Genomic DNA, 27264 nt, shown 5'->3' on the forward strand with positions numbered 1-27264 from the left:
AAACTTAATTCCTTCTTTTTCTCCAAATATTTTTCCAGTAATAATTTCATAACTCTTCCATTAGTCATTCTTTCAATATTTGTCATTGTTATACTGAAATATTTGAAAGAGCCAGAGAACCACCCTAGTTATAAAGATTCAGGAGAAAAGGAATTGCTTGAATCAATTCCTATTGTTCATCATCTTTTCTTTGCTCTTCCCTGACCTCTGCAACATTAAGGAGGGCCTTGAACAAGGACAGAAGTTAAATAGGGAAATCTAAGGAGTGTGTAAAAGAATGAGAAGAAAATCCCATTCTATCCCTTTGCCTTGGAAAAGGTGTTTAAGACTTGCTTTTTTTTTTTTTTTTTTTAACATAAGCTTATAATATGTCTTCTCATTCTTTCTGCTTTGTATGTGGGACCTATGTGAGAAGAGCTGAAGGCTTGAAAATTGAAGTATGGATGTTTATTAGACAAGACTCGGTGTGCAGAAGTGTCCATAAATAGTGGTTTTCTCTAAGCACAGTGATCAAAGAATTATTAGTAAATGCTATACCTTGTCAAAATATTCACGTTTTGTGGCTTAGCCTCGGAAATTAGAATAGGTGAAATACTACCAAGTGGTAACAGTGGCGTTACGTGCTTACTATCACTAGGCACTCATTAAATACATTATCTAATCTCACAACAACTTATGAGTTAGGGACAATGTTTGATTCCCACTACAGAGATGAGGACTACTAAGAATAAAAGGTGTTGAATCACTTACCTGTGGTAAAACACCTATATCGCCTAGAAGCTGGGTTAGAACTGGGTCTAACTGTAAAGAATGGGATGTCCTGCCCATTATCATGGGATGTTAACTTTCTACTACAGTGAACACTGATCATCATATGCTGCTGGCTGTGATGCTTTTACAATAAAAGGTTTTAGTTTGAAAAATGATTAATATGAATTGACAGCCAAGACTTTCATGAAAAAATAAAGTCAGCCTATATTTACTTAATTGTCACTGACAGTTCAGGATATTCATATACATAAAGGGGAAAAGTGTATTTGACATTTTAAAACATCTTAATATCATCAAAATCAAATTTATTACTAATATATATGGAGTGCCATAGAGCTTATATAATGTTTAAATGCACAATATTATTATTTGAATGCCTGTTTAAATAGAAGCTGAAACCAAATTTTACTTAGGATTATGAATCTTAAATATACTAAGGAAAGGGAGCCAACATTTATCAAAAATCACTATTATATATCAGACACTTTATATACATTATTTCATTTAACACTCAACAGAACCCTGTGAAGTGTCTTATCCATTTTCCAGAGGAGAGAAAATCTTAAAGAATAATTTGCTTCAGATTCAAGCACGTAGGAAGTGGCTAAACAGTTTAGAACTCATGTTCACCTGCCTCCAAATCCTGTGCTTTTGTCTCTCCACCATATTTGAATTAGATTGGAGCTTGTGGTCAATGTAGGATTGGGATGAAATTCTTTATGTGGTTCCCTTAAAAACTTCTAACTACTGAGGCTAACTATTGGTTTAAAAAGTTTTAACTATTTAAAAAGTTCTAGTGGAAGCAAACCTTTTTAAAGTCCAAGTTCAGTATCAGAAATGGCCTGAAAATATTGCTGGTTGATGAGACCAACACAGAAATTCAAATTTCAATCCAGTAAACAAGAGCTGGAAAACAGATGGACGAGCACGCCATTTTACCCTTCCAGGGTGATAAACTGATAAGGAACTTCTGGCTGAAAAGAGTCTACCAAGAGGAGTCCTCTCATCCAGGACTTTCATTTCTTTAACTTTTTAAACAACAATAATTTTAAAAGAGAGATACTGTTTTTCTCCACTGTCTCCACAGAACCTTACCTTCATATCAGTCTCAGGTTAACTGAACATCACTAGTTGAGAATGAATGTTTTGGGCAGCCTGGAGGAGGCAGCTGTGAAAGGAGCGACTATAAAATTAATTTAGTTCTAAGTAAAACCACAGAGCTAAATCAGAAAGGGAGCCAGGAAATTTAATGACAATTCAGGCACGCAAAAAGAAAGAGCCAGGGACCCCATTTTGAAGACAAAAATTGGAAGGATAAAAAGAAGAGTGGGAGAGAGGGAAAGAAGGAAGAGGTTAAGTATTGGCAAGAAAGGGGAATAGGGAGTTAGTGTTTGATGGGTACAGAGTTTCAGTTTGGAATGAGGAAAAGTTCTGGAAATGGACAGTGAGGACGGTTACACAATGATGTGACTGTACTTAATGCTACTGAGCTGCACACTTAAAAATGGTTAAAATGGCAAATCTTATGCTATGCCTATTTACCAGAATTTTTTAAATTGGGCAAAGAATATGAATAGACATTTCTCCAAAGAAGAAGGGATTAAGGATTGGAAAGAAAGATCCTAATTGTAACTAGGTTTTTGTTTGATTAAATCTCATAGTATAAAATTATTCTTTTCACATTAAAAATTCCTTATTGTTGCCATTTTTCCCTTTAAGAGTTCTGTTTTCAGAAAGCAGGGAACTGAGTGCAAATGCAAATTTTTCCTCAGTGAACCATTTCTGTTAGAAGCTGGGTCTACCCTGAGATGCCAGGCCTTAACAAAAGCCCACTATTTACTCGGTGGCAATGCATCTTCACACTTTTTCTCAACAAATGTTTCTTAAGAGCCCACTATGTGTCATGTAAAATTCAGAATTGTGGGAATACAGTATTGAACAAAATAGTCCCTGTTCTCATGGGCCTTACATAGTAAGGCGGACAGGCAATAAACCAACATGCAAATACTTACAGTCAAAGTAATTATCATATAATAAGGATCATCTTGAAAAGCAGAGATGCTGAAAGAATGGGCCTAACCACCGAGCTTTGAGGGAGCAGTTAGTAATAAAGAAATAAAAGGGAACATAGGAGCTTTCTTCCCTTATGTAGTTTCTTCCTTGGGTTTCCATTTTGCCATCTATTATACCATGATGTTTTGGCACTTCCTGGGGCGTTATTGGGGAGGACAGATGGTAACCTGGTTTAAATACTCACCACACTGCAGAGGTGTCAATGTGGTACAAGCAGAGTGAGAAAGCAAGGCTCAGAAGGGTCACAAAGCTGGTGGTGGCACAGACAAGCCTCCTGAAATTCCACTCCAGGACTTTTTAACTTTTCCTTTGCACCATGATTTTGCACACAATTGAATGGTTTTATTAATCTCTCTCTCTCTCTCTCTTTCTCTCCCTGACACACATACACAAACACACAGGCAAAGAACTAAAAAGGAAAAAAACTAAACAAAACAAATTTTTCTGGAAATTTTGTTAGATAGCAGTATATCTTACCAACTCAAGAAATGTGCGAGATGATTCCAGTACCCAAAGACATACTTCATGTCCTGTGCATAACATTCATCTTACCATTCCTTTTACTGAGTCTTAGCATTTGGTTACTTTTCTGCCTTTAGTGTCTTAAAAGCCAATTCTCAGCAGACTGAATTATACATTCTGCTCCACTGTTAAAATGAATACTACAGCCAAAATGTGCCCAGGATTCTAAGTCCAACATAATGGTAGTGGATACAAAAGGAGGGCACTGAGCAGAATTGGGGGCTTTATGTTGAATCCAACAAGATCTTGTTTCTGTGGTTTTTCTTGGCCTGAATCTTCAATTTATTACTGGGAGCAAAACTCTATATTGAAAAAAGCTTTTAAAATTTCTTTTTTAGCTGTTGCATAAACTGTTTTTTAAAGGTATGAAAAAAGTTTTCTTAGATTCTACCTTCATCTTCAGAGGTCACCTTCAATGAAATTGCCTCAGATGTGGGCAGCCTATTTAATCTCACATAGCCTCACTTGCTACACATCTCACTGTGAATATTCTAAATGTAATATTTTCAGAAAAAATATTTTATGATCCTTTCTATAATGTTTTGGAATATCTTCTTAAATAATGTGCCCCAAATATTATTATATTATTGTTTCTTCATATAGTAGAGGAATTTAGCCTTCTTTACTGTGTGGACAGTCTCTAATTTTAAAAATGTTTGTTTGTTCAAAATTCCCTTTGTTACTTGGTTTGGAATTCAAATAATTTTCCTACAGAGACAGTGACGGACTTGATGGTTAGGTCTCCAGGCTGGTCTACAATAGTTTAACTCATAACATTGCTCAACGATAATACATGGAACAGGCCAAACACCATGTTCACAGGTGTTTCTGTATCTCTGAGATTCAAGAAAGATGCCAAAAGCATATGCCTAACTCAAACTCCCAGACAGCGGTGTGTTAGGAAAGTCTTTCACCGTCTCCACCTGCTGGAGGTAGAGGAACCACAATCCATGGTGAATTCCATGACTGGAATGTTCATTGGGAAAGGTTTGTGGAGTTAGGAACGTGATATACAGTGTAGAGTCAAGAATATCAGGTGATAAATAGGAAGATAAAAGCTGGGACCTGTTCCTGGTCAGACACATTCTGTGAGTCAGACGCATCTACAGCACCCTCTTTCTCATTTTCCTGGATGCTACAGTTTGATCTGCCTACTTCTTTTTTCCTGCTGTTGTGTGGCCCTTCCAATCTAGGGTTTTGTTTTGTTTTGACATTTTCTGGCACCTGCAGAACAAACATGGTCTCATAGTTCCTCTCTTCCTGAACAAGCACACAACACTTCTGAATATGTTTTTGTTTTAGACATTTCTGTAGCATCAGGGGAAAGCACGAGGAATAAAAAGTCTTGCTCTCATATCCTTTTACCTCCTTCCTCATTTATATCCTATAGGAGAAAATGTCACCCTTGGATGACGTTATGGATGGTTAGATGATCTGAGGACTAGATTCCCACCTCACCATGAAAGCAAGACAAATGTTCCTTGGAACTCCCTCAGAGGAGTTGGAATTGGCTGGGGCTGGGCCTGGCTGGAGAGAGGATCATGATCAAAGCCTGACTGCAATGCTCACAAGAGTCTGGATTGGTCCACATGTGACATGGACTCATGCGAGGAGTGGAATCTTATTCAAATCAAGAATTTCCATATATGTATTTTACCCAGATAATATAAATTGTCAATGTGTACCCTGGTCAGTAATCTTCAGTGAGGCCAATGTTATTGCCTTCGATGCAAACATTCAATTATTAACATTTTTAAATGAGAATTTTTCACATATTAGAAAGTATATCTAAGAATATTTTTGTTCAAATATCACAGAGTGGAAAATATTAGACAGAAATGAGTCATCAACAAAACGATTTGTCACTGAAAATAGAGGAATGAGAGCTTTGAATGTGAACTTTATATTAATGACAGAGAGCAAAACAACAATCCTGACTAAACTGCTCTTTAAGGTCTGCTAAATATTGTGGGCATTCCAACCAACCTCAGGTTGCTTTTCTCAAGAGTAAAACTGTTTGTCATATTTGAGAATTTTCTCCCACAACCCCAGTTGATGCCTTTTCTGTTTAAGTAAAAATCCATTTTGAAAACCAGTCAAATATGGCATGACACACTGCCCTCCCTCAGAACAATAATCCCCCCAAATAATGAATATGGCTATTTTTCAAAGCGTCTTTTCCTATACCACTAATTATCTTTGAACTTTTTATACCATTAAAGTTTACAAATAGTCATAAAATAGGCCAAAGTTCTTGAAAGTGTTCATTTATTGCTCTGATAATGTATGTTCACCAAGAGACCAAAGACATTTGCTTTTGACTTTAGTAATCCATACTATGATTAAGTACAGAATTATTTTGCAGCCAAAAATGAACAAATGTCCCTCTGCCTTTGCCCAGTTTGCTTCAAGTAAAATACTTCACAAATTTCACCTCTCAGGCAAAATCAGAGAATTTCAGACAGTTGTGGCTGCCATGGAGAAGATGTGTAGAGTATTAGGGAGAAGAGGGAGAGAATATTAAATAGTGGAGAGACTGAAGGGGGGAGGAACGCCAATGGAGAGGAGTGAAGAGGCACATGTGTGACAGAATAAGAAGAAAACTGTGAATAAAGAAAAATATATTGGGATGGTGAGCAAGAGGCAAGCCTCCTTAGCTTTGCCATATTTTTAGGAAATTCCATTCAGCTTTGTATTTTTAAATTAATAATAAGTTTTGTTTAAGGAGACAGTGAAACATCCTTTCTTTAATTACTTCTAAGGAAACAGGGCCTTGTAACCATGGCAAAATATTTCTAAGAAATCTATCAAGTCTAGAAGTTTTCTTCAGGTAGCATTTTTGTTTATCTGCCATGTTTCCATACTCTGTGAGTGATTCTGCCCCCAACCTGGAATGTTTTTCCTTTTATCTACATATAAAATATGTAGGTGAGAGAATGGGGAAGAATGTTTATTTTTCTTGGATGTTCCTGAATCCTTAATTACCCTGAAAGGATGCAGAGATATATATTGTCCAGGGCTTCTTTTCCTGCCTCCATTGCTATGTCGCATTTGTGAGTGGTCTGTTGGTCTTCTGTTGATGCCAACATTGTGGCATTGTGTCCTCAGTAAATCCTTTTTCCTTCAGCCTTCTGTGCAACCAACAGTCAATAAGTGCCCCCTATGTGCCCAACCCTATCCTAGACACTACAGATGTAAAGATGAATGAGACATTGCCTTGTGCTTAACAAAACTCAGTTTTGTTTTGGACCCAGCAGCCCTTCTTGGAAATTTCCACTTGAGCTCCCATGCTAGGGGTACCAGCTCCATTGAGAGTCCCTCAGATTTCAGTAAGGCCACACAAATATTTAACAGGTATATTTTATCTCTCTCTTCAAACTCAACATTACAAAGACAGTATTGGATGGCTATTCACAGGAGGATTTAACTAAAACATCCATTATTCCTCTTTTCTAACTGTTTTGTGGTTTGAATCCCTAGGAACTTTGATCTTTTCACTGAAAAGTTTTTTCTATTAATTAAGCCAAGAAAGAAGAGTTCTTACTGAATTTACTATTGAGCTAACATTTTAAAAGATAATGCATCTTACATCCTTGAATCTTTGCAATGAACACATTTATATAAGAAGTGAGAACATTTCTAGAAGTCATCTAGAAGCTCACAATTTCAAAAATTATTCCTATGTCAGTTTCTGGAGATCAACCACAAGGTAGAAACCTCAGAAAGTATTGATCCTTCGTATGTCTGAAGCACTGAGGAAAGCACGGGGATTTCTTTTCTTCTTTTGCACCCTCTTGCTTGAGAACTGGTTAGTTCAGGTGTTGAGTTTATGGTGCTGATGCACTCAAATTCAGTGTTTCAGCCCCTGCAGACTATTTTACTTTCAACTGAGTGCATTTCTCACTCTGGTCAGCTTTTTCAAGTGCCCACCAAGGGTAAGGGCATATGGATGGCTCAGCCTAAATCTATCATCATCTTGGAAGAGACAAGGCAACATGCATATATTCTATCTGTTGAATCAGTCAAGGGAGGTACAGTGTTTTCTTCCTAGGTAGGGGGTGCCTGTTGGTCAAGCCTGCTATTCCTTTGGGAGAAAGCCAAATGTCTGAAAGTTGCAGGATTAACCCCTCATTAGACCTGCTCTCCTGATCCCACCTGGCAGTAGTGACTGCTGCCTCCCTTAATGTTGCCTACAGCATTGGCTGCTGCCCAGCCCAGGAAGCTAGCAATCCAGGCTTAGTGGATATCTCCTTCCAGAAAGTAAGGCTCAAAGAGAACACAAACCAACAGCTCAAAGCTGCATTAAGCCCAAAGATATATTTGACCCACACAGAGTTGTTTTCTGTAATGTGAATTAGTTGCTAAATTTCCAGATTCTTTTGGAAAACAGAAAAGCCAAGCAACTTAGAGCCCAGGTTTCTGCAGGTAGCAATTGGCTGGAGCTAAGTAGCTGCTGCTCCCTTCCCTCTAGACGTGGGCCCTTCCTCTGCCACACTCCCTTCCTGACCCACTCACTTACGTACATTTCCTGCCTGGCCCAGTAGGCTTAGTATTCTGGTAGTACCCTAACCCAATCCTCTTTTTAATAAACTTGACTGCCATTGCACTACAAGTCAATGGTAGGCACTTCACTGAGCGTGCAGAGATTATTAAATGGCTGCTCACAACACATTTAACAGGAAAATAATCCATCTGATGTTCTTTGGGGCCATTCATGTTTGTATTCAATAAATAAATATTAGACTAATCATGTACTGCGTTCATATGGGAGTGATTTAAGGATGCAGATTAAGCAGAATCATGAGAGTCTTAAATCCAGCCACCTGGAGGAGATGCTCATTGATAAGTAGACACTATTGCAGCCAACCGATATTCTTGTTACAGATAATCTTATTACAGCTAGAGGGTCTACTAAAGATTTATGAATGCACTCATGATTTGAGATCAAGTATGTCTTTGCTTTAAAAATAGAATTGCCGATTTTGTGGGCATCAGCTATTCTCATTTTTGTGTGTTCTCCTTTTAGTGGAAAAAGGAATTGAAATAATGGCTTCAGTTCAAGATTTTGATTTACCATACAAGATTGGCTAGAATCTTATTTTAATAATTTAACCCCCTTCATTGTCATGGTTCTCTGTTATATAAAAAAAATACTTATTTGAGAGAGTCATCTAACAGGGAGATAAACAGAACTACATCTTGTTCAATATAATTTGATTTCTTTCCTATTGTATAGCTTGCAAGGGTTCTTCAGAAGCTGAAAGAGTGGACCTGTAATTGGGTAGGGCTTCTGTTGCTGTAAGCAGACATGTTTGCAGTATCTGTCTGGAGGAGGCCTGGGGTAGGACATGGTTGGCCACCCGGGCAAGGATGTCCTGGAGAGGGGCCTAGCAGCCCCACAAGTCCCTCAGCAATTTCTACCCATCTGGCTTCTCCCATCCAATTCTCCAGGCTCCATTTGCTCTAGGCCCCACCCCATTTCCAAGCTCCCAGGGGGGTTCTTGTGAGCACCGACCTCTGCTGGCACACGCTCTTGGAAGCACTCTTTCCCTTGGTCCCATGGCAGGCTGTCACTGTGCCCTGGAGGGGCCTCCCAAGCCACGAGCAGAGTGAGGTAACATCTCTGAGCTGATCCTGGTTTGCACAAGCACTTGGTACGGTGTGCAAGCTAGTTAAAGCTGTTCGTGCTGTCTTTTCAGTGTCTGCAAAATATGACTGGCAATACTGTCCTAGCTCTTAAGGCTCTGGTAGAAATTTCTCAGTCTCCTGGAAAATCAAGGGAGCATCTCTTAAAATTAAAACAAAGATAATAAGGATGCTTCAGAGAGGGGACTTTGAGGGGACCCACTGTAATAGTGATTTCTCTGACTAACGTGTACTCTGACAGACCCCAGGAGGGTTTTCAGTTGCTCCTTTCAAGAAAACATGAGCTGCAGTGCCTGGAGGTTGAGGAAGGAACTTTGGATATCAGCCTTAGCTTTGATCATCGCAGGGCAGGAAGGACGCCACTGACAGCCAGTCTATCAAGGTCACTGTGGTGAACTGTGGTTCAATAACCATTTTTTTAAATGGACAAGCTCAGGATTAGGGCTTGTCAGTATGAGATTTGAAGCCCATGTTCCAGGGCCTGCTCTTTTAGGAATGCATGTTTTGTTACCTATATTGAAATATTCAGGCACCTTCTGAAGCTTTTGATCCTCCTGCCTATTAAAATTACAATGGAGATTGAGGAAGTTTTTATGCACAGAACATATTTTATATGTCCATAGAGAATTGGTATAGAAGAAAATCTCTAAGGAGAGTCAACAGGGAAACACACAAAACCTACCTACTACTCTTTAAATTATGTTTCTTTGGTGTGAATTAAAAATATAATCTGACTAAAGAAAAGCCCTATTAAAAACTAGACAGAAGATCCCTCTTTCCCTCAAAAGGGCTTCTCCACCCCCCACCCCACACCACTCAACACACACTTGGCTCTCCTCTTCCCTGCACAGGTATCCTTCTGGCTGGGAACTGTCCTGCCTTCCCCATGGGCCCTAGAGCCTGTAACATCATATGTCTTCTAACATCAGAAGCAGCCATCAAATGGGCAATAGTTAAATAAGAGGCACTCAGTTGGTAACTGTTCCTCATCAGGATTCCTGTTCTGTCTGTATTTCCAGAGTGTATTTCACCCCAGGGTACACTTAATTCAGACTGTACCAGCAAGCTATATTTCTCAGAAAAAAATTTAATAAGCAAAAGATATTTTCAAGAAAAATGCTACCATCAGAAAATGAAACACTCAAAGCTTTCCTACCTCTAAGATCAAATCTCTTGAACTTCTTGAAGCTCACAGCTGCTAGGAACGTAATTCATTCTTTGACACCACATTGATAGTCCACAAGAGAGCAAAAGACATAGACTAGGGTATGGCCAGAGTTTTCTGGCCCAGATGCCAGGCAGCAGTGACAGCAAAGACTTTGGTGTACCAGAGGTCATTTTTATTTGTTTTTATCCATATAATGGGTTGTGAGTAGGCTTGGGTAGAAGGAAAAAGCAGTCTGGGTGAGTCCAGTTAATGCCTTTAGGTAACTTCAAGGCTGATTTACAGTTCAGTTAAACCTGGACAGTCATACATGTCTCATTGTCAAATACAAGTCCAAAGTATTGTTGTAACTAATTTCTGTAATACACATTTGCCCATTGCTAGACTTTCTATAAAATACTTTTCTTTCCAGGTGGTTAGGAATTTCATTCTATATGGCATTTTAGTTTCAGTTAATAAGCAAAAACGTGAATATATTCTATAATATATATTATTATATATCAACTTAAGAAACTGCAAGATTTTTTTCCCATAAATAGTTTAGAGAGACTCTTGCTAAAGTAAAAGGAAAGAAAAAGAAAAACAGGACATGATTTGACACCCTCGGGCACATTCTTATTTGGAAATCTTACAGACAGTGTTGAAGCTAAGGGATGAAATAGAATAATTCCTATTTAATAATCTAAATAATCAAATATCTAAAACTAAAAATGAAGTTATAACCATCTGAATAATTTGAATATTAGCTATTCACAATAACTGTTCAAAGATACTATGATAATATTTACATATAAAAATCATTATATCTCATTATTACTTTTATTTGTCTATCAGTACACAAGACAAAGAATGCTATTTTTCCCAAGTAATTTTAAATTCCTAGGAATTTTTAAAAAATAAGAATGATCTTACCAGAAGTTTTGAGTTTCCATTTAGTATAAATATTTAATATAAATGAGTTCTTCCTCTATTTTTATCAATTCCATCCACGTCTGTATGTTCCAATAAAATAAAAGATACTCATATTTATTTCATGGGAGAAACTGAGTGTATGTACTAAAACTGTTTTATATAAACTGCAGGAGCACTCAAAGGGAACAATATCCATTTGTATGAATTCTGACATGGGATAAGAAATTATACTTGTAGAAATGAGGCTTTTATTGGGAATTGGATTCCAGTGTGCAGGAATATTAGCTGACCTTGACCATAAAGAATTTTTACTGGTTATTCCCTTAACAAAGACTCTTGGCTCTTTAATAAATAAACATTTTTGTTAACTAATAGCACAAAGTTTGGTCAAAGCATTGCACAAAGAATAAGTATTTTTGTTAGAATGTGTTAAAAGCTTGGCTTTTAAGTTTGACCTTTAGTGAGCTGGGTCACACAGGGAAACTCATTGTCCTTAGCAAAGTGTGGAGTTGGAAATGAACTTAGGGATCAGACTGCAGGGACAACGGTTTGCATTTGATAGTTTAGCTTTACGTGTGCTTCTGGATTTATTAAGAATGTTTTAACTGTTTTATTTGAATGTTATCCCTTTTTCTCTTTAATAGGGGATATTTAAACATTCCCTGAATTTGAAACTGGTTGTTCTTATATCTTGAGAACAAAATTACTTTTGATGGGAACACATCTTTGAATTATAAATGCAAGTTGATAAATAAATAATACTTAATTTACTGTGCATTTTAAAATATTTACATTTAAACCTTACAAACAACTTTTCACTTACAAACTAATTCTCTTATCAGACTTCCAGATCACCTTAGCAAATATTAATTGAACAATAATGTGAACATATAATAAAGAGATATGAAGCAAAAACTAAAACAGGAGATTAGAGTCTAAACAGAGTGCATGCCCACATATATGCTGTCACAATTTTACAGAAAATACTGTGCATATGAATCATTTTTACAGTGGCCACGTAGCAGAAGTACTTAAGTGTAAAATTTTTCAGAATGAAGGGTGGGGATTGTGCAAAATTATAATTGCACCAAAATTATGAGAAATTGAAGAAAATTCCTATTTTTAAATGTCTATTTTCAAAGAGTAAAACTTAAACTTGGTATTTTCCCTCACAGAAGGATATCTAAATCATGCTTGTCTTTTTCTTTAACAGATAATTCTGAAATAATCAGCAGAAACGGAATGGAATGCCAAGAATCTGCATTGAGAATAACTAAACATTGTTACTGTACATACTATCCTGTTTCCTCCTCAATAGAATTGCCACAAACTGCATGCTAAATAAAGATTTAGTTCTTCTGGACAGACCACAACTCTAAGAAGCTAGTGCTGCTATATCATATATGAATATTAAATATGGTATGCTTAGTATATTCCAACCTAAGATAGTTAACTACCTGAGACCAGCTGTGATGTTTAAAGACATAAAGGATAAAGTTTACTTTTAAAGGGTTTCTAAACATAGTTTCTGTCCTAGGAATATTGTCTTATCTCCATAACTATAGCTGATGCAGAAAGTCCAACCAGTTTACTCATTTCGACTCAGAATATTTCCAAGTTAGCAATAAACAATTAGCGTTAGTTTAAAAACCTATTCCAAGGGCAGGTTCGATTCTAACTCCGATTACTGTTATTTCATTGACCCACTGGATCAAAGGGTATGTTTCACTTCTTGACGACATGAATGCTGCAGCAAAGAGGAGAAGTGAAGTAAAACCGATACCTGTCCTGCAGGTCTAAAATCTGAATGGAAATTCAAGCACAAGGACTGGGGACACATCAAAGTGTGGGATTTGGTTTGCCTGGAGATGCCACGTTGAATCATGTGATTCTAGAGTAACATTAACTAGATTGATAAAGAAACTTTGCACGGTATGAGCTTCATACCCCACCAAACAAAGTCTTGAAGGTATTATTTTACAAGTATATTTTTAAAGTTGTTTTATAAGAGAGACTTTGTAGAAGTGCCTAGATTTTGCCAGACTTCATCCAGCTTGACAAGAATGAGAGGCCCATGCCAACAGTCTAATCTAAGGGATTAGTCTTTCAAACTCACCATCCGGTTGCCTGTTACAGAATAACTCTTAAAAACTAAAAACCTAGTCAAACAAGGAAGCTGTAGGTGAGGAGATCTGTATAATATTCTAATTTAAGTAAGTTTGAGTTTAGTCACTGAAAATTTGACTGTGACTTTAATCTAAATTACTATGTAAACAAAAAGTAGATAGTTTCACTTTTTAAAAAATCCATTACTGTTTTGCATTTCAAAAGTTGGCTTAAAGGGTTGTAACTGACTACAGCATGGAAAAAATAGTTCTTTTAATTCTTTCACCTTAAAGCATATTTTATGTCTCAAAAGTATAAAAAACTTTAATACAAGTACATACATATTATATATACACATACATATATATACTATATATGGATGAAACATATTTTAATGTTGTTTACTTTTTTAAATACTTGGTTGATCTTCAAGGTAATAGCGATACAATTAAATTTTGTTCAGAAAGTTTGTTTTAAAGTTTATTTTAAGCACTATCGTACCAAATATTTCATATTTCACATTTTATATGTTGCACATAGCCTTTACAGTACCTACATAGTTTTTAAATTATTGTTTAAAAAACAAAACAGCTGTTATAAATGAATATTATATATAATTGTTTAAAACATCCATTTTCTTTGTGAACATTTTAGTGATTGAAGTATTTTGACTTTTGAGATTGAATGTAAAATATTTTTAAATTTTGACATCACCGCCTGTTCCGAAAATTAGATGCACCAACCATATCATTTTTATTTGAGAAAAAAGAAATCTGCCATTTTAATTATTGTTGGTCAAAGTCTAATGACTATCTTATATCATAGATTTGATAACCCTGTCAAAAGAAAATCACATTCTAAGTGTAATCTTACATAGTGCTTGTATTGTTGCATTTGTTTTAATTTGTGGGAAAGTATTGTATCTAACTTGTATTTCTTTGGTAGTTTCATCTTTATGTATTATTGATATTTGTAATTTTCTCAACTATAACAATGTAGTTATGCTACAACTTGCCTACAACATTCAAACTTATTTTCTTTTTTCTTTGTTAATTCACTTAAATTCATTGAAAACATAGTATACATTACTAAAAGGTAAATTATGGGAATCACTGAAATATTTTTGTAGACTAATTGTTGTAACATTGTCTTTCTTTTTTTCTTTTGTTTCATGATTTTAATTTTAAGAATTATTAGCACACGACTATTTTCAGCCCTTTAATAACGGAGCATCAAAACATCACCTTATCCCCAAGCCAACATAGAAGACTGTATTTTTACTATGAGATCCATTTTCCAGAGTCGTGATTATAATATGCAAAGAGTCATAAATATGCCATTTACAATAAGGAGGAGGCAAGGCAAATGCATAGATGTACAAATATATGTACAACAGATTTTGCTTTTTATTTATTTATAATGTAATTTTATAGAATAATTCTGGGATTTGAGAGGATCTAAAACTATTTTTCTGTATAAATATTATTTGCCAAAAGTTTGTTTATATTCAGAAGTCTGACTATGATGAATAAATCTTAAATGCTTTGTTTAATTACAAAAACAAAATCACCAATATCCAAGACATGAAGATAGTAATTCAACAAATACTGTAGTTAAGAGACGAACTCGCCACTTGTATGGGAACTACATTTCACTCTTGGTTTTCAGGATATAACAGCACTTCACCGAAATATTCTTTCAGCCACATCACTGGTAACATTTCTACTAAATCTTTCTGTAACACTTAAAGAATTCCTTCATTCATTACCTTACAGTGTAAACAGGAGTCTAATTTGTATCAATTCTATGTTTTGGTTGTAATATTCAGTTCACTCACCAATGTACAACCAATGAAATAAAAGAAGCATTTAAAAGGATTTCTAGTCTTTCTCCTTTTTGTGTCGAGACAGATTAATAATTAGCCAGACAAAATGGTTTTTACATTCACATAGATAACATTTGGTAACTTCAAAAAAGACCAAGTTCTTGGTCTTCGAATGAGAGCCTGAAGGTTTTTGCTTTTGGTTTTGGCTTTTTAACAGTAAGAAAAACTATTTAAAAGAATAATTTTAGAAGTATTTTTAGTATTCTTTAAAATTAGAAATAAAGATAAATCCCACCACTCAGCCCTCTTCTTTGGCATTCTGCCTTAATGCGAAGAGATGTGAACATCAGTAACCGAATGGGGAACAAAATATCAGCTTCATGAACAGATGAAAAAGTGTCCATGAATCCATAAGACAGGCTCCTAGTAAGAGCCTGACTGGACAACACGTCTTAGACCTGAGGCTGGAGAAAGAGGCAGGCTGGTTAGTTCTGTTCTTTGCAGACACCCCAGTCAGGTGGACGAAGGAGAGAACAAGAGCTAAGCATCATACCTGAGGGCAGGTGTTCAACAAAGAGAGTCCCCCTGAGAGCTGGTGTGTACCTTCTCAGACTTCTTCTTCCTCAGCCCTTTGGCACCCACAGTATTTCTCAAGGAATGTGGTATTAGCTTTTGGCAGGAACATTCCTTGTCATGCAGGGGTTGGCAGAAATCACCTCCCCTATGGGCCAAGGCAGGAATGAGAGAGAGAAGAAGGTCTTCTCCACAGCAGGTTTAAGGCTCAGGCCTTCTGAATGGTTATGACATCCCTTAGGAGGGTAGAAAACACATTCAACAGACCAGCCATGTACAAATAAAGGCACTTGTATTTTTAGACTGTGCCATCAGGATTTCCAAGGGTAAAAATACTTTCACACCTTTGTGGATGTTTGAAAAACTGGCTGTAGGTTTGGACGAGAATTTTTTTTTACCAAAATGCAGAAGAAAATCTGCTCTCCTATCAGTCACTCCTTACAAGAGAACATTCTCTGTTAATAGTTCAAGGTGCCAACTTTAGAGAACATGCTGTTATTTTAAGTGAAAAATCTAAGACAAACTGTACTTAAAATTTTTCACACCTGGTTTTATGAGGAGTAATTTTCATCAGTAGACTGACTTTTTATGGCACTACTTCAAAATCAAAAGTGAAATTTAAACCTGAGAGGATGAAACTAATTTATCTCTTCAGCGTAAAAAATATTTAAATATAAAAGATACATTATTCTATAATTATCTGCCAATAGGAAAGTGTTATTTTAATTCTGGGCAGCCTAAACTAAAAGTAATGTTTCAAACCAAGAAATACACATTTTTATTATTAACCAAAGTTCTTTTGCAACACTTTAAAGATTTTAGGGGCAGCCAGGCAAACCGAAATATAGTTCAGCATTCTGATATTTGTGACAAAAAAATACTGGCTTGCTAAAGAATTATTTCTTCTTCCCACCAAATATCCTAGTGTCTCTAAAATATTAGGCTAGCATTGCTGTTGGACTGCTCTATCTCCACAGAAATGACTGAGTCACTATGAATAAGTATGATTCATACAAAATAAAACATAGCAGTGACTTCCCTCCACGCTCTTGGTGGGAGAGGTGGCTGGCAGGGATGGGGAAGGGGTGGAATTGATAATGTTCACCAGGGATCTCCTTATGTGCCAAGCTCTATGCTAAATAGTCACATAGGTTTCTAACAAGCCCACCCTGTGTTATTGAAGAGAACTACTAATAACTGATAAGTAAATTCTAACTGCCACAGAGATTCTTAATCAAGGTATATAGAGATACTGCTGCGAGAAGTAGCTTGATTCTAGATCAACATTACCTGTCAATGTCAGCCCTTGGGGGACTAGATCCACAGCTCAGCTGAAAACCCCCGCGCGGGGGATTTCAATTGCAGGAGCAATTGTGTCCTCACTTTCTCCTTCTGCTTCAGCTACTTTGGAAAATGACTGCTGACCTATTTAAGATGTCCCTTTAGCCTCCCAAAGTAAATTTCATATGTGCTACTTAGCCTATACTTTAATGAAACCCTTTCAGACATTCCCTCTAAATTTGGTGAAAACTCATATAGCTGTTCTCATGAAACAGGGTATAAATCAGAAAGTAACTTTGTTATGTTCTGATATACTTTACATAATCCTTAGCATTATCAAGGAGTTATTATACCTGTAATGTAGATGAGAAATCAAGACTCATAAGAACTGAGTAACTCTTTCAAGATCACCTCAAGCGGCAGGACTCTCAGCCCCGGCCTGTCCTAACTCTACGGTCATGCTGACAGGAGCTTTATTTGCGGCATCTTTCAGGTCAAAATTTCATAAAAGAATTCAGAGCAAAGCATTCATCCAGGTGTAAGGTGGAGCTCTAAGAAGACTCCTTTCCTAGGTTACATAAACAGGTTTTCTTCTCTATCACAAGAATATGATTTATGAAATATTTTGAAGCTATGTGCTGCAAAGTACTATTCTATATTTAGGACAGAGCCTAATACTTTATTAGAACCAGAGGCAACTGGAAGGAATGTTACACTGCACTCTCTCTCCAGTGTTATCCAGTTTTTCTTAATCAAGCTTCCATATGGTCCTCTTGAAATAAAAAATAATGAAAACCAATGAATTTTTCCCAATAAAGATAATGGTTTAGGACAACCTGGCCCATAAGCCCTAAATATATCTGAGCAAATTGATCTGATATATACAGAAGTAACAAACATACTACAGAATAAGTATATATTCAACACTGTTTCACACACATATTTATATGGAGAGCAATCTAAACACATTATCATCCATAAACACAAAGTTAAGGATTTTTCAGTTCTGCAGCAAGGGAAGATCAGTGTTTGCATTTCACAATCGTCTAGTGGTTAAGAGCTAAGTTTCCGGTCATATTGCCCAAGTTTGACTCTCAACTCTGCTTTTTACAGCCCCTAAACTTCAGTTTTTTGCATCAGCAAGCTGTGTCTAACAACAGGGTCTACCTCACCAGGGCATTATGAGGATTAAATGGAAGAATAGATACTGACCACATACAACAGAGCCTGACACCAAGCAAGCTGTCAGTGAATATTATTTACTATTTTTAAAATAATACTAAAATAAGTTCTTGTGTTCCCCTATAAGTATTTATTTCCCTGTTCTATCCAAACTTCTCTTGGCAACTGAGAGACATCTCTTCTATTTCCTCGATAACAATTAATGCCAAAAGCTGACAGGCAAATTATAGGGAATTCATTATAACAAGTAATGGGCTGCATTATTTCTTAGGAAGCCTACAATTACTTCAATTCAACAAACGTTCACTGAGCCCTGACTAAGCACTGCTAGGCCATTCAAGGGACGTGAACATGAGCAAAGTTCAATCTCTACCCTCAAGAAGCTTTCCGTGTGGCCGAAGAAGAAAAATAAACATGTGAAAAATGGAAAAAGGATGAAGAGTACCGTATTATTTTCCTAGGGCTGTAATAAACAAAGCACCACAAAAAGAATGGCTTAAAATAACAGAAATTTATGCTCTCACAGTTCTTTGACTAGAAGTCTGAAATCAAGGTCTCAGCAGGGCCACGCTCCCTCTGAGACTCTGGACAGAATCCTTCCTTGTCTCTCCCTAGCTTCCGGTAGGAGCCGTCAATCCTTGGCATTCCTTGGTTCACAGCTGCGCCACTCCAGTCTCTGCCTCTGCCTTCACATGGCCTTCTCCCTGTGTGTCTCTGTCTTCACACTATCTTCTCATAAAGGACACCAGTCATACGAAATTAGAGCCCAATCTAATGACCTCGTCTTAACTTGATTACATCTGCAAAAAGCCTATTTCCAAATAAGGTCACGTTCATAGGCACCAGGGGTTAGGACTTCAGCATATCTTTTTGAGGGGACACAATTAAACTCATAATAAGTAATAGCAGCTTATATACAGATTGGTTTCTACAGATATCAGAGTATTAATGAAAAGGTTTCTGTTGCCTTTTCAGTAAGGAGCTCTCACTTAAATGATATATGGTGACCAGAGTCACAACCCATCGGGCTGCTTTTGTTTGTTTTGTGCTGTCTGATTAAAACAAGAACAATGGTATCTAACATTTCTGGTGCCCTTATACTGTGATAATCTCTTAGCATGAATCATCTCATTTAATCTCTACAATAACCCTCTATGGTTGATTCTAATTATTAGCATCCCCATTTATACATGAGAAAACTGAGGACTGGAAAGATTAGAAGATAACCAAAGTCACAAAGCCTGTAGTAAAACAGGCATTCAGACCCAGGCAGTCTGATTCTAGACCCACGGTGCTTTTCTACTTCACTACCCCAAATGTGGTCCTTGAACCTGCCACAGGACCACCTGGGGACTTGTTGGAAATGCAGAATCCCAGGCCCCATCCCAGGCCTACTGAAGCAGAATCTGCACGCTAACCAGATCCTCAGGTGATTCGTATGTACAGTAAAGTCTGAGAAGTGGCACTGTGCTCTCAGGGCCAACCCTCTCAAAGGCTCTGTTAACTCCAGAAAGCAATGAAGGAAGACCAGTGCCAACACTTGACCATTTTTATGTCCTTCTTTAATAACTAAGTTCAAAAGAATTGTGATTGGATGCAAACTGTGGGCTTTCTAATTTTACTCCTGCCACTCCTTGATGCATTCTCCACATGGCAGCCAGTACCTTCATAAAATAGAAATCAGATCACACCACCATCCCAATCAGAGATGGATCCAGGTTTTGTGGGGTTTGAAGGTCATAAAACAAGGGGGGAGGAGCCTTAAAGAAAAAGAATCCAAAAACTGAATATAAAATTAAATATGGAAGTAAATATACAGAAAAACAACAACATACCATTTTTATGAATTAACTATTTGACACACCTCTATGTTTTATTTAAAGTTTAGACTGTATCCCCTTTCATTACATCCTCATAATATAATACTTTTGTAATATAATTTTCTATGTAGAGAACATAAAGGTAATTCAATCTTATTTCCAGTATGCTTGGCTAGAACTTTTTTTTAGTATTATTTTTTTTTCATATTGATTATTTGACATGCAACTTCACACATACACACACACACACACACACACAGCTTGCTGGACTCACAGATTTGTGCCCCACAAACACAGAATTTCAATAAGTTCTATTTTGCACAAATCCAATCTAAAAAGAAGAAAAACTATTGGGCATTTATAACTATTTGTGCTTTATTATCCTGACAGACAAGCATCAATAAAGACTAAATTCTCTACTTAGAATTTTAGGCATCTGATATCTAGAAGAGTTTTCCATGGTGTAGCTTCTATCACATATACTTCAAACCTTTTTTTCACTTCCACTACCTGCTTACTTCCAGGACCAGGTGCTGTAGGATACACTCACATTGCAATGCAAACTTCTGGCCCTGCACCTTCATGTATAGAAACAAGGTGAGCTATACAGAGATGTCTAGCAACAACATAACCATACACAGAAATGGCTATGAGCCATATAATTATATTTTATGAAACCCAAACTAAAAGTATCCCCACTGAAATTCCTTGGAGCCAGATCCCAAAAATGACCACAGCCACTCCAAAGCCACCCCACAAAAGGGAGTGTGATGGAAGGAGTGGAAAGAGACAGTGGTCTTCAACAACTGCAAATTTTATAAAACCATGATCATATGAAAATACAGCTAGGTTTCCTCCCAGCTCCTTGAAAGGACTCATGCAAGTGAGAGATCCTGAAGCTAAAGCTTCATTAGTTTCATGGTAACTCTGCCTCTATCTTCTATTTAAAAAGCAAAACAAAACAAACTCCAATGTTCACTGATTTCCCCCTGCTCTTATGACAAAATCCAAACCCTCTACCTTGGCCAGCAACACCTCCAACCTCATCCAATATCACATTCTACAGTGTTAACTACTGTCCAACCCCTTGGACCTCTTTTCTGTTTCTCAAATACACAGAGTCCTTTCTGCCTCGTGAGTTCCTGCTCCTTCTGCCTGAAATGGTTGTCTTCTCCCACTGGGCATGGCAAAATCGTTTTCTTCTGAAGATAGTATCACCTCATCCCAGATCTAGAGTGGCTGATTCTATCTCACCACTAGGTCTAGTACCTTCATAATAGCTATCATGCTGTATAATTATATTGCTCATCCATGTTTCAGTTGCAATATCTGTTCTTTCTTTGAATTTAAGCTCCAGGATGGCAGGCCCCATGTCTTGTTCACCTCCATACCCCCTTTGCTTAGAACAGTGTCTAAGAACATAGTAGGATTCAACAGGTATTTGTTGAATGAATGACTAGTGAAACCATGGTGCCAGAACAGACAGACACAGATGAAAATCTGAAACTGTGAAATTCAAAGAGTTTCTCATAAACTTTGCCTACACTTAATCTACATTCTTGGCTAAGGAGCTAGACAAATGAGAGACTCACTCATTTGACAAATATTTTTGAGCTTTAATTTGTATATTACAATGCTAGAAAACATAAAAAACGGAGCATATATCCTTATTAGATTGTGAAAATCTGAAATCATCATAATCTAGAGAATTTAGCTAGAGAAAGAGAAAACATATGGATGAAAACAAATTACAAGACATATATTGAAGTATTTCACAATAAATTCCAAACTATTGAACAGCCAGTGAGGGCTATCGGAAATTAGTGAGTGCTGGAGATATTACAGAAAGCTCCCTGGAGAGGTTTCTTGAGATGGACCTTGAGGAGGAGTAAATATATTGGCAAAGCAAGCAGCATGAGAAGCAACAGGAATGAAAATGCAGTGGTCTGTGATTAGAACGGTTCGGGGTTCTACACTCGAAGGAATGAAAGGCACACACAAACAGAAGGGGTATTGGCTTTAACAAGACAGCCACAACTCAAAAAAGGATAACACAGTAGCTGCTGCAGCGTGCTGTCAGATCTTGCTTCAGAACGAAGCACTTTTTCCCCAGTGTCTAGGAGTGCTACAGTAGTCAGTCCTCAGCTGTCAGCCTTCTTCTGGAATTGCATTGACTAACAAAAGCTGCCTTGTCCAAAGTCTCATTCCCTTCCCCAGCATGGCCCTTGTCCAGTTGACTGACAGAGGAGTATAAGGGCTCACAGCCTTGCCCAAGTGAAGGCAACACTGAAGGGTCATCCCCAGCTCCCCAGGGGGTGGGCTGAGGTCTTTATTGAAACCGTGTCACAGCTCAACTTCTCCCTTTGCCCAATCATGCTTCCTTCCCTTCCACACGGGTTGGTCCCAGGGGTGCTCCCTAATAACCTTCTTACATGTTAATCTCCATCTCAGAATCTGCTTCCCAGGAAATCCAAACTGTGATAGAGAGGCAGATCCATCATTCATCAATTTCATTATTCAAGCACTTGATTTCCTTTTAAAATGATGCAAGAAATATATTTAAGCTACAATTTGATTCTTTTTTGACAAAGAAAATTATTTGCCCGTAAAAGTGCCTTGCCTAAGAGAGTACTAAATTAATCATAGAAGAAAAAGGAGAATAATAAAAAGAAAGAAGTCAAAGCTGAAATATTTTTTTATTATGGATTAAAACAATGGCCAATTTTCACATACTTCAAAGAGAAACACAGCTTTTATTTTAAAGAGACATTAGTGGGGGCTTCCCAGTGGCATAGTGATCAAGTTCCCATGCTCTGCTTTGGTGGCCCAGGGTTTGCAGGTTTGGATCCTGGGCACAGACCTATACACTGCTCATCAAGTCACGCTGTGGCGGTGTCCCACATACAAAATAGAGGAAGAATGACACAGATATTAGCTGATGGACAATCTTCCTCAAGCAAAAAGAGGAAGATTGGCAACAGATGTTAGCTCAGGGCTACTCTTCCTCACCCAAACAAAACAAAACAAAACAATAACAACAATAAAAAGGAACTAGTAAAAGCCATCTTTCACTCAGTCCAAATTTTTACTCTTAGACTTTTATATTCCTGAGCCCCATGTCAATACTTCTTTGAAAACAAGCCAGAAAAATTATCAAATTGGTTTTGTTTTATTTATTTATTTATTTTTGCTGAGGAATATTCGCCCTGAGCTAACATCTGTTGCCAAGCTCCCTCTTTTTGCTTGAAGAAGATCAAATTGGTTCTTAAGGAAGCCAAGTATCTTCATATAAGGTTAAAACAAAGCGTGTTAAGTTTCATTTGGTAAATACAATCTTGGAGCTAGACTCAGTTGTAGAACACATAGGGTGTAAAATTCCAGAATGTGCCTGCCTGCTGAATCCATCCGAGCCATTTCAAAGCAACTGAAGTCATTCCTCTATATCATTCACAGTGTTTGCAAGTTGATGTGGGTCACACTTGGGAATTAATGCAGTTGATATGCACTATTGATGAAAGCCTCCATTATGACAGCAAGGAGTAATTAAGAAACACATACACATAATCAATGTGGAGATTATCCCAACTCTTCCAAGAGTCATCAATATGTTATGAGTAAAAACCACATATTTGGTGGTTTTGCTCTGGTAAAAATCTTTAGAGAGATCAATTAAGATATTTAGTGCAGCAGTTGATAACTAGCTGAGGACACAGGGACAATAACTCATATATTCTACCCACAGGACTCATTGTAGTAGACAGGAAACCAGTCAATATGGGAGTCTTTTGCTGATCATTGTTCTGAGCTAATACTAACCACACTTCCTTCTGCTGCATTAAAAGGAAGTATAGCACAGTTGTTAAGAGCATGGCATTAGTAGCCAAGTTAGCTGTACTCAAATTCTGACTCTCCACTTTCTGTCTACCTGACATTAGGCAAGTGAGTGAATTTCTAGTCCTGTTTCCCTTTCTGTTGTAGATAACAGCAGCTACCACATAAGGCGGTTGTGAGAATTAAGTGAGTTAACATACACAAAACTCTCAGAACGGTCCCTAGAATATAAAAGCATTAGCTATCTTTGAAAAACAAATCAAACTTTAAAAAGTTTGCCATTGGAAAGGAGTCCTGGCACACACCTGGAGGTGGTGAAGGTGGTCTGTGGACCCTCCCCAGTGTGCGCTGGTGGGCCTGCTTCCCCAGGATCTCTCTCAGTCCACCCAGCTGTCAGAAGAGCAGACCCCACAGGACAGCCCAGCAGGACAGCCTCTCTCTCAGCACTGTTCCTGGCAAGGTTCACTGGGATAGTCCAGCTGTCTCACAGTGGAATCAGGTAAACCAGTGGCCAGTCATCAGACACTGGCTGAGCTCAGCAGACAACTCATCTCTTTAGATCTTATGTTAACGAAACTTCCAGATGTCCATTTCTAGGGGAACAGTAGAATAAATACAGTGAATAATCCCTGGAGTAAAATAACAAAGACAGCTGGATAAAATATTAGAAACATCTCTTTAAATGATCTGTGGTGCTATCAAGAAAGAAACACTCAGAAGTTGGAAAAAAATGGGAATAACGCTTTAACATGAGTTAGTGCCAAATCTACCCATTGCCTGGTGGCACATGCCCAACTCCAGTAAATTGGAGTCTCCGCATGGCACTGGAGATCAAAAGCAAGACAGAACCTTTCCAGTCAGAGATCAGGCCTGAAGCTGGGAGCCCAAAGGTCTACACAGTCAGCAGGGCCGGATTATTGCTTACTTGCCCACCTCAGTCACCAAAAAGACCCAGTCATCAAGATAAAGAACATTGTTAATGTAATATTCCTAAAAATAAAAACTAACGGAAAAAAGTTCACGATGAACAAAATTGTGAGCAGAAATGGGCTGTTGCTGTTTTTTTGACTTGCCAACCTGCGTCACCATGCAGCTTGAACTGTCCTTTCTAATTGGCCCACATGCCCCCTGCCAGGTGGACTTATAAGGCTAGACAACTGGCCTGACAACAGATGGGGCTACATGGGCTCTATGTACAGTAACATTGTTTGGTTGTTGAACTTTCATTAACTTTTTTCACTTGGTCCACAATATGAGAGGATATTTTGAAAAGTTTATGCATTTTGTGTATGAGAGGATATTTTGAAAAGTACACACATTTTGCTTTTGTTTCAGGTTCCAATATGGCTTTACAGGGGGTTGCTATCTGACTATGTTTGAATGATTGAAAATAAAATCAGTGGACTAAAGGAGGCAGTAACAATAAGCCCTGTTCTAAGATACATAGATACATAGATACATAGATATACATAGACAGATTGATCTGAAACAACATGGTCATAAAAACAATAACAAGTCACAAAATAAGATAGTAGAAGTCAATGAAAATATCATTAATCATAACAAATATAAACATACTGAACTCTCTAATATAATTGGCAGACCGGATTTTTTAAAAATCTAAGTATATGCTGTTTAAAATAAACATACCTAAAACACAAATACACAAAGTTGGAAAGTCAAAGCATGGAAGAGGAGAAACTAGGGAAAACTAACCAAAAGAAAGCTGGTATAACTAAGTTAGCATCAAATAAAATAAATTTTAAAGCAAAGAGCAATACTAGAGATTTTAAAAGGCTGGTATCTAATGGTCAATTCATGAGGAAAATCAATTCTGTACTGGTATGCACATAGGAACATAAATGCAAAATATATAAGCAAAAACTGAACACAAACAAAAATTGCCAGAACTATGAGAGATCTTCATCATAGCAGGAAACTTAATACATTTGCTTAGTAATTGACTGATCAAGCAAGATCAAGTACTTAAGGAAATATCTGAAATATTTAAAGAACACAATCAACATGCTTGACCTAATGAACATAAAACTCAAAAATTAGGAAATATGCATTATTTTCTTGCACATTGGAAACATCACAAAAATGCACTCTGTGCCAGGCCATTAATGCAGGCCTCAACAATTAAATTGCAAATACTGTGTATCCAATCACATTTTTCTATTAAAAAAATGCAAATGATAGAAATTAATGATAAAATAACTAGAAACTCCACTTGTTTATTAATTCAAAAATAGTCTTCTGAATGTAAGCATAATGGAAATTAGAAAATATTGAACTGAACAATAATGAAATATATATATAAACTTTAAATATACAGATAAAATGCTATTTAGAGGAAAATGTATAGCCTTAAATGATTACATTAGGAAAGAAAGGCTCCAAATTCATAAATCAACATCCAAACTAAGAAGTTCTAAAGAAAAGCAGCATAAGTACCAAGAAAAAGACGAGTGTAGTAAATGTAAGAGAAATTTTCCCTAAATTAGAAAATAAAGATACAATGTAAAGAATCAAGAAAGCCAAAATGTGGTTCCCAGAAAAGAATAATACAAAAGACAAAGCTTTGACAAGATTAATCAAGCAAACAAAGAGGGAAGGCATAAATAAAGAATATAATGAATGCAAAATGATATAACTAAAGATGCAGTACAGATTACGAGAATAAGAATATTATGCACAATTTATGCAATACAGCCTCAGAAAAGTACAAATCACCAAAACTACTCCAATAAGAAATAGAAAACAAAAGTAGACTCTATAATCTATTAATCAATTAAACTAATTAAATCAATGGTTAAAAATTAATCACACTCATACACAAACACACACCACCAGGCACAGCCAACTTTATGGATAATTTTTACCATACATCTCAGACACAGAGAATTCAATTTTACACAAATTCTTTCAGGTAGCAGAAAAATAGAAACATTCCCCAATTCACATTAATACCAAAGTAATAACAAAATCATGAAAGGACAGTAAAACAAAGCTAAAATTTTGGGGTATGTCACTCATGAAAATAGATATATCAGCACATTATCAGTTTAATGGACAAAAAACATACGAACTTCACAAAGATGCAAATATATCATAAATAACATCCATTCATGATAAAATCTCTTGACAAATTAGTAATAAGAAGGGAATTTCAATATCCTGATAAAGGATATATACAAAATTACACCAGGCATAGCAATTAATGGTAAAATGTTAAAAGAACTCCCTTTAATATCAGGAGCAAGGCAGCTTGCAAACCATTGCTGCTTTTATTCAACATTGTATAGATGGTCTTAGCTAGTACTGTAACACAAGAAAGAGAAATAAAATCTGTAAAAAATAGGAGAGAAAACAAGCAAAGCTCATTATTTACAAAGGATGTAATTTTTATGCAGAAAAGACTAAATAATCAATAGATAAATATTTAGATTAATAAATGTGCTTATTGAGTTGCTGGGATTAGAATTAGTTAATTCTAATTAATTTAATTAGATAATCTTGGGGCCAGCCCAGTGGTGTAGTTGTTAAGTTCACGC

At 36.8% G+C, this 27264-nt stretch overlaps 1 protein-coding gene and 1 long non-coding RNA gene across 21 annotated transcripts in view; one reads left to right on the forward strand and one right to left on the reverse strand.

Moving 5' to 3' along the window:
- Positions 1-15072, forward strand: part of MBNL2 (muscleblind like splicing regulator 2) — a 153700-nt gene extending 138628 nt beyond the window's left edge. For 13 of the 16 annotated variants that reach the window (XM_008516170.2, XM_070579090.1, XM_008516142.2 and 10 more), the window contains one exon: positions 12303-15072. In XM_008516170.2, coding sequence (XP_008514392.1) covers positions 12303-12430 — 128 coding nt within the window. In that variant the 3' untranslated portion in view covers positions 12431-15072. Of the gene's footprint in view, positions 1-4756; positions 10761-12302 lie in introns of those variants that run through there. The other 3 variants (XM_070579092.1, XM_070579094.1, XM_070579093.1) reach the window with 2 other exon arrangements.
- LOC103548414 (uncharacterized) overlaps positions 1-27264 on the reverse strand; it is an 84117-nt gene that overhangs the window by 9042 nt on the left and 47811 nt on the right. The window contains exon 4 of one of the 5 annotated variants that reach the window (XR_011528208.1): positions 23039-24300. The exons of 3 other annotated variants lie outside the window; for them this stretch is intronic. This is a non-coding gene — a long non-coding RNA (uncharacterized lncRNA). Of the gene's footprint in view, positions 1-23038; positions 24301-27264 lie in introns of those variants that run through there. One more of the 5 variants, XR_011528211.1, reaches the window with a different exon arrangement.

Source organism: Equus przewalskii, chromosome 16 (genome assembly GCF_037783145.1).
Source record: "Equus przewalskii isolate Varuska chromosome 16, EquPr2, whole genome shotgun sequence".
In the NCBI taxonomy this organism is placed as follows: Eukaryota; Metazoa; Chordata; class Mammalia; order Perissodactyla; family Equidae; genus Equus; species Equus przewalskii.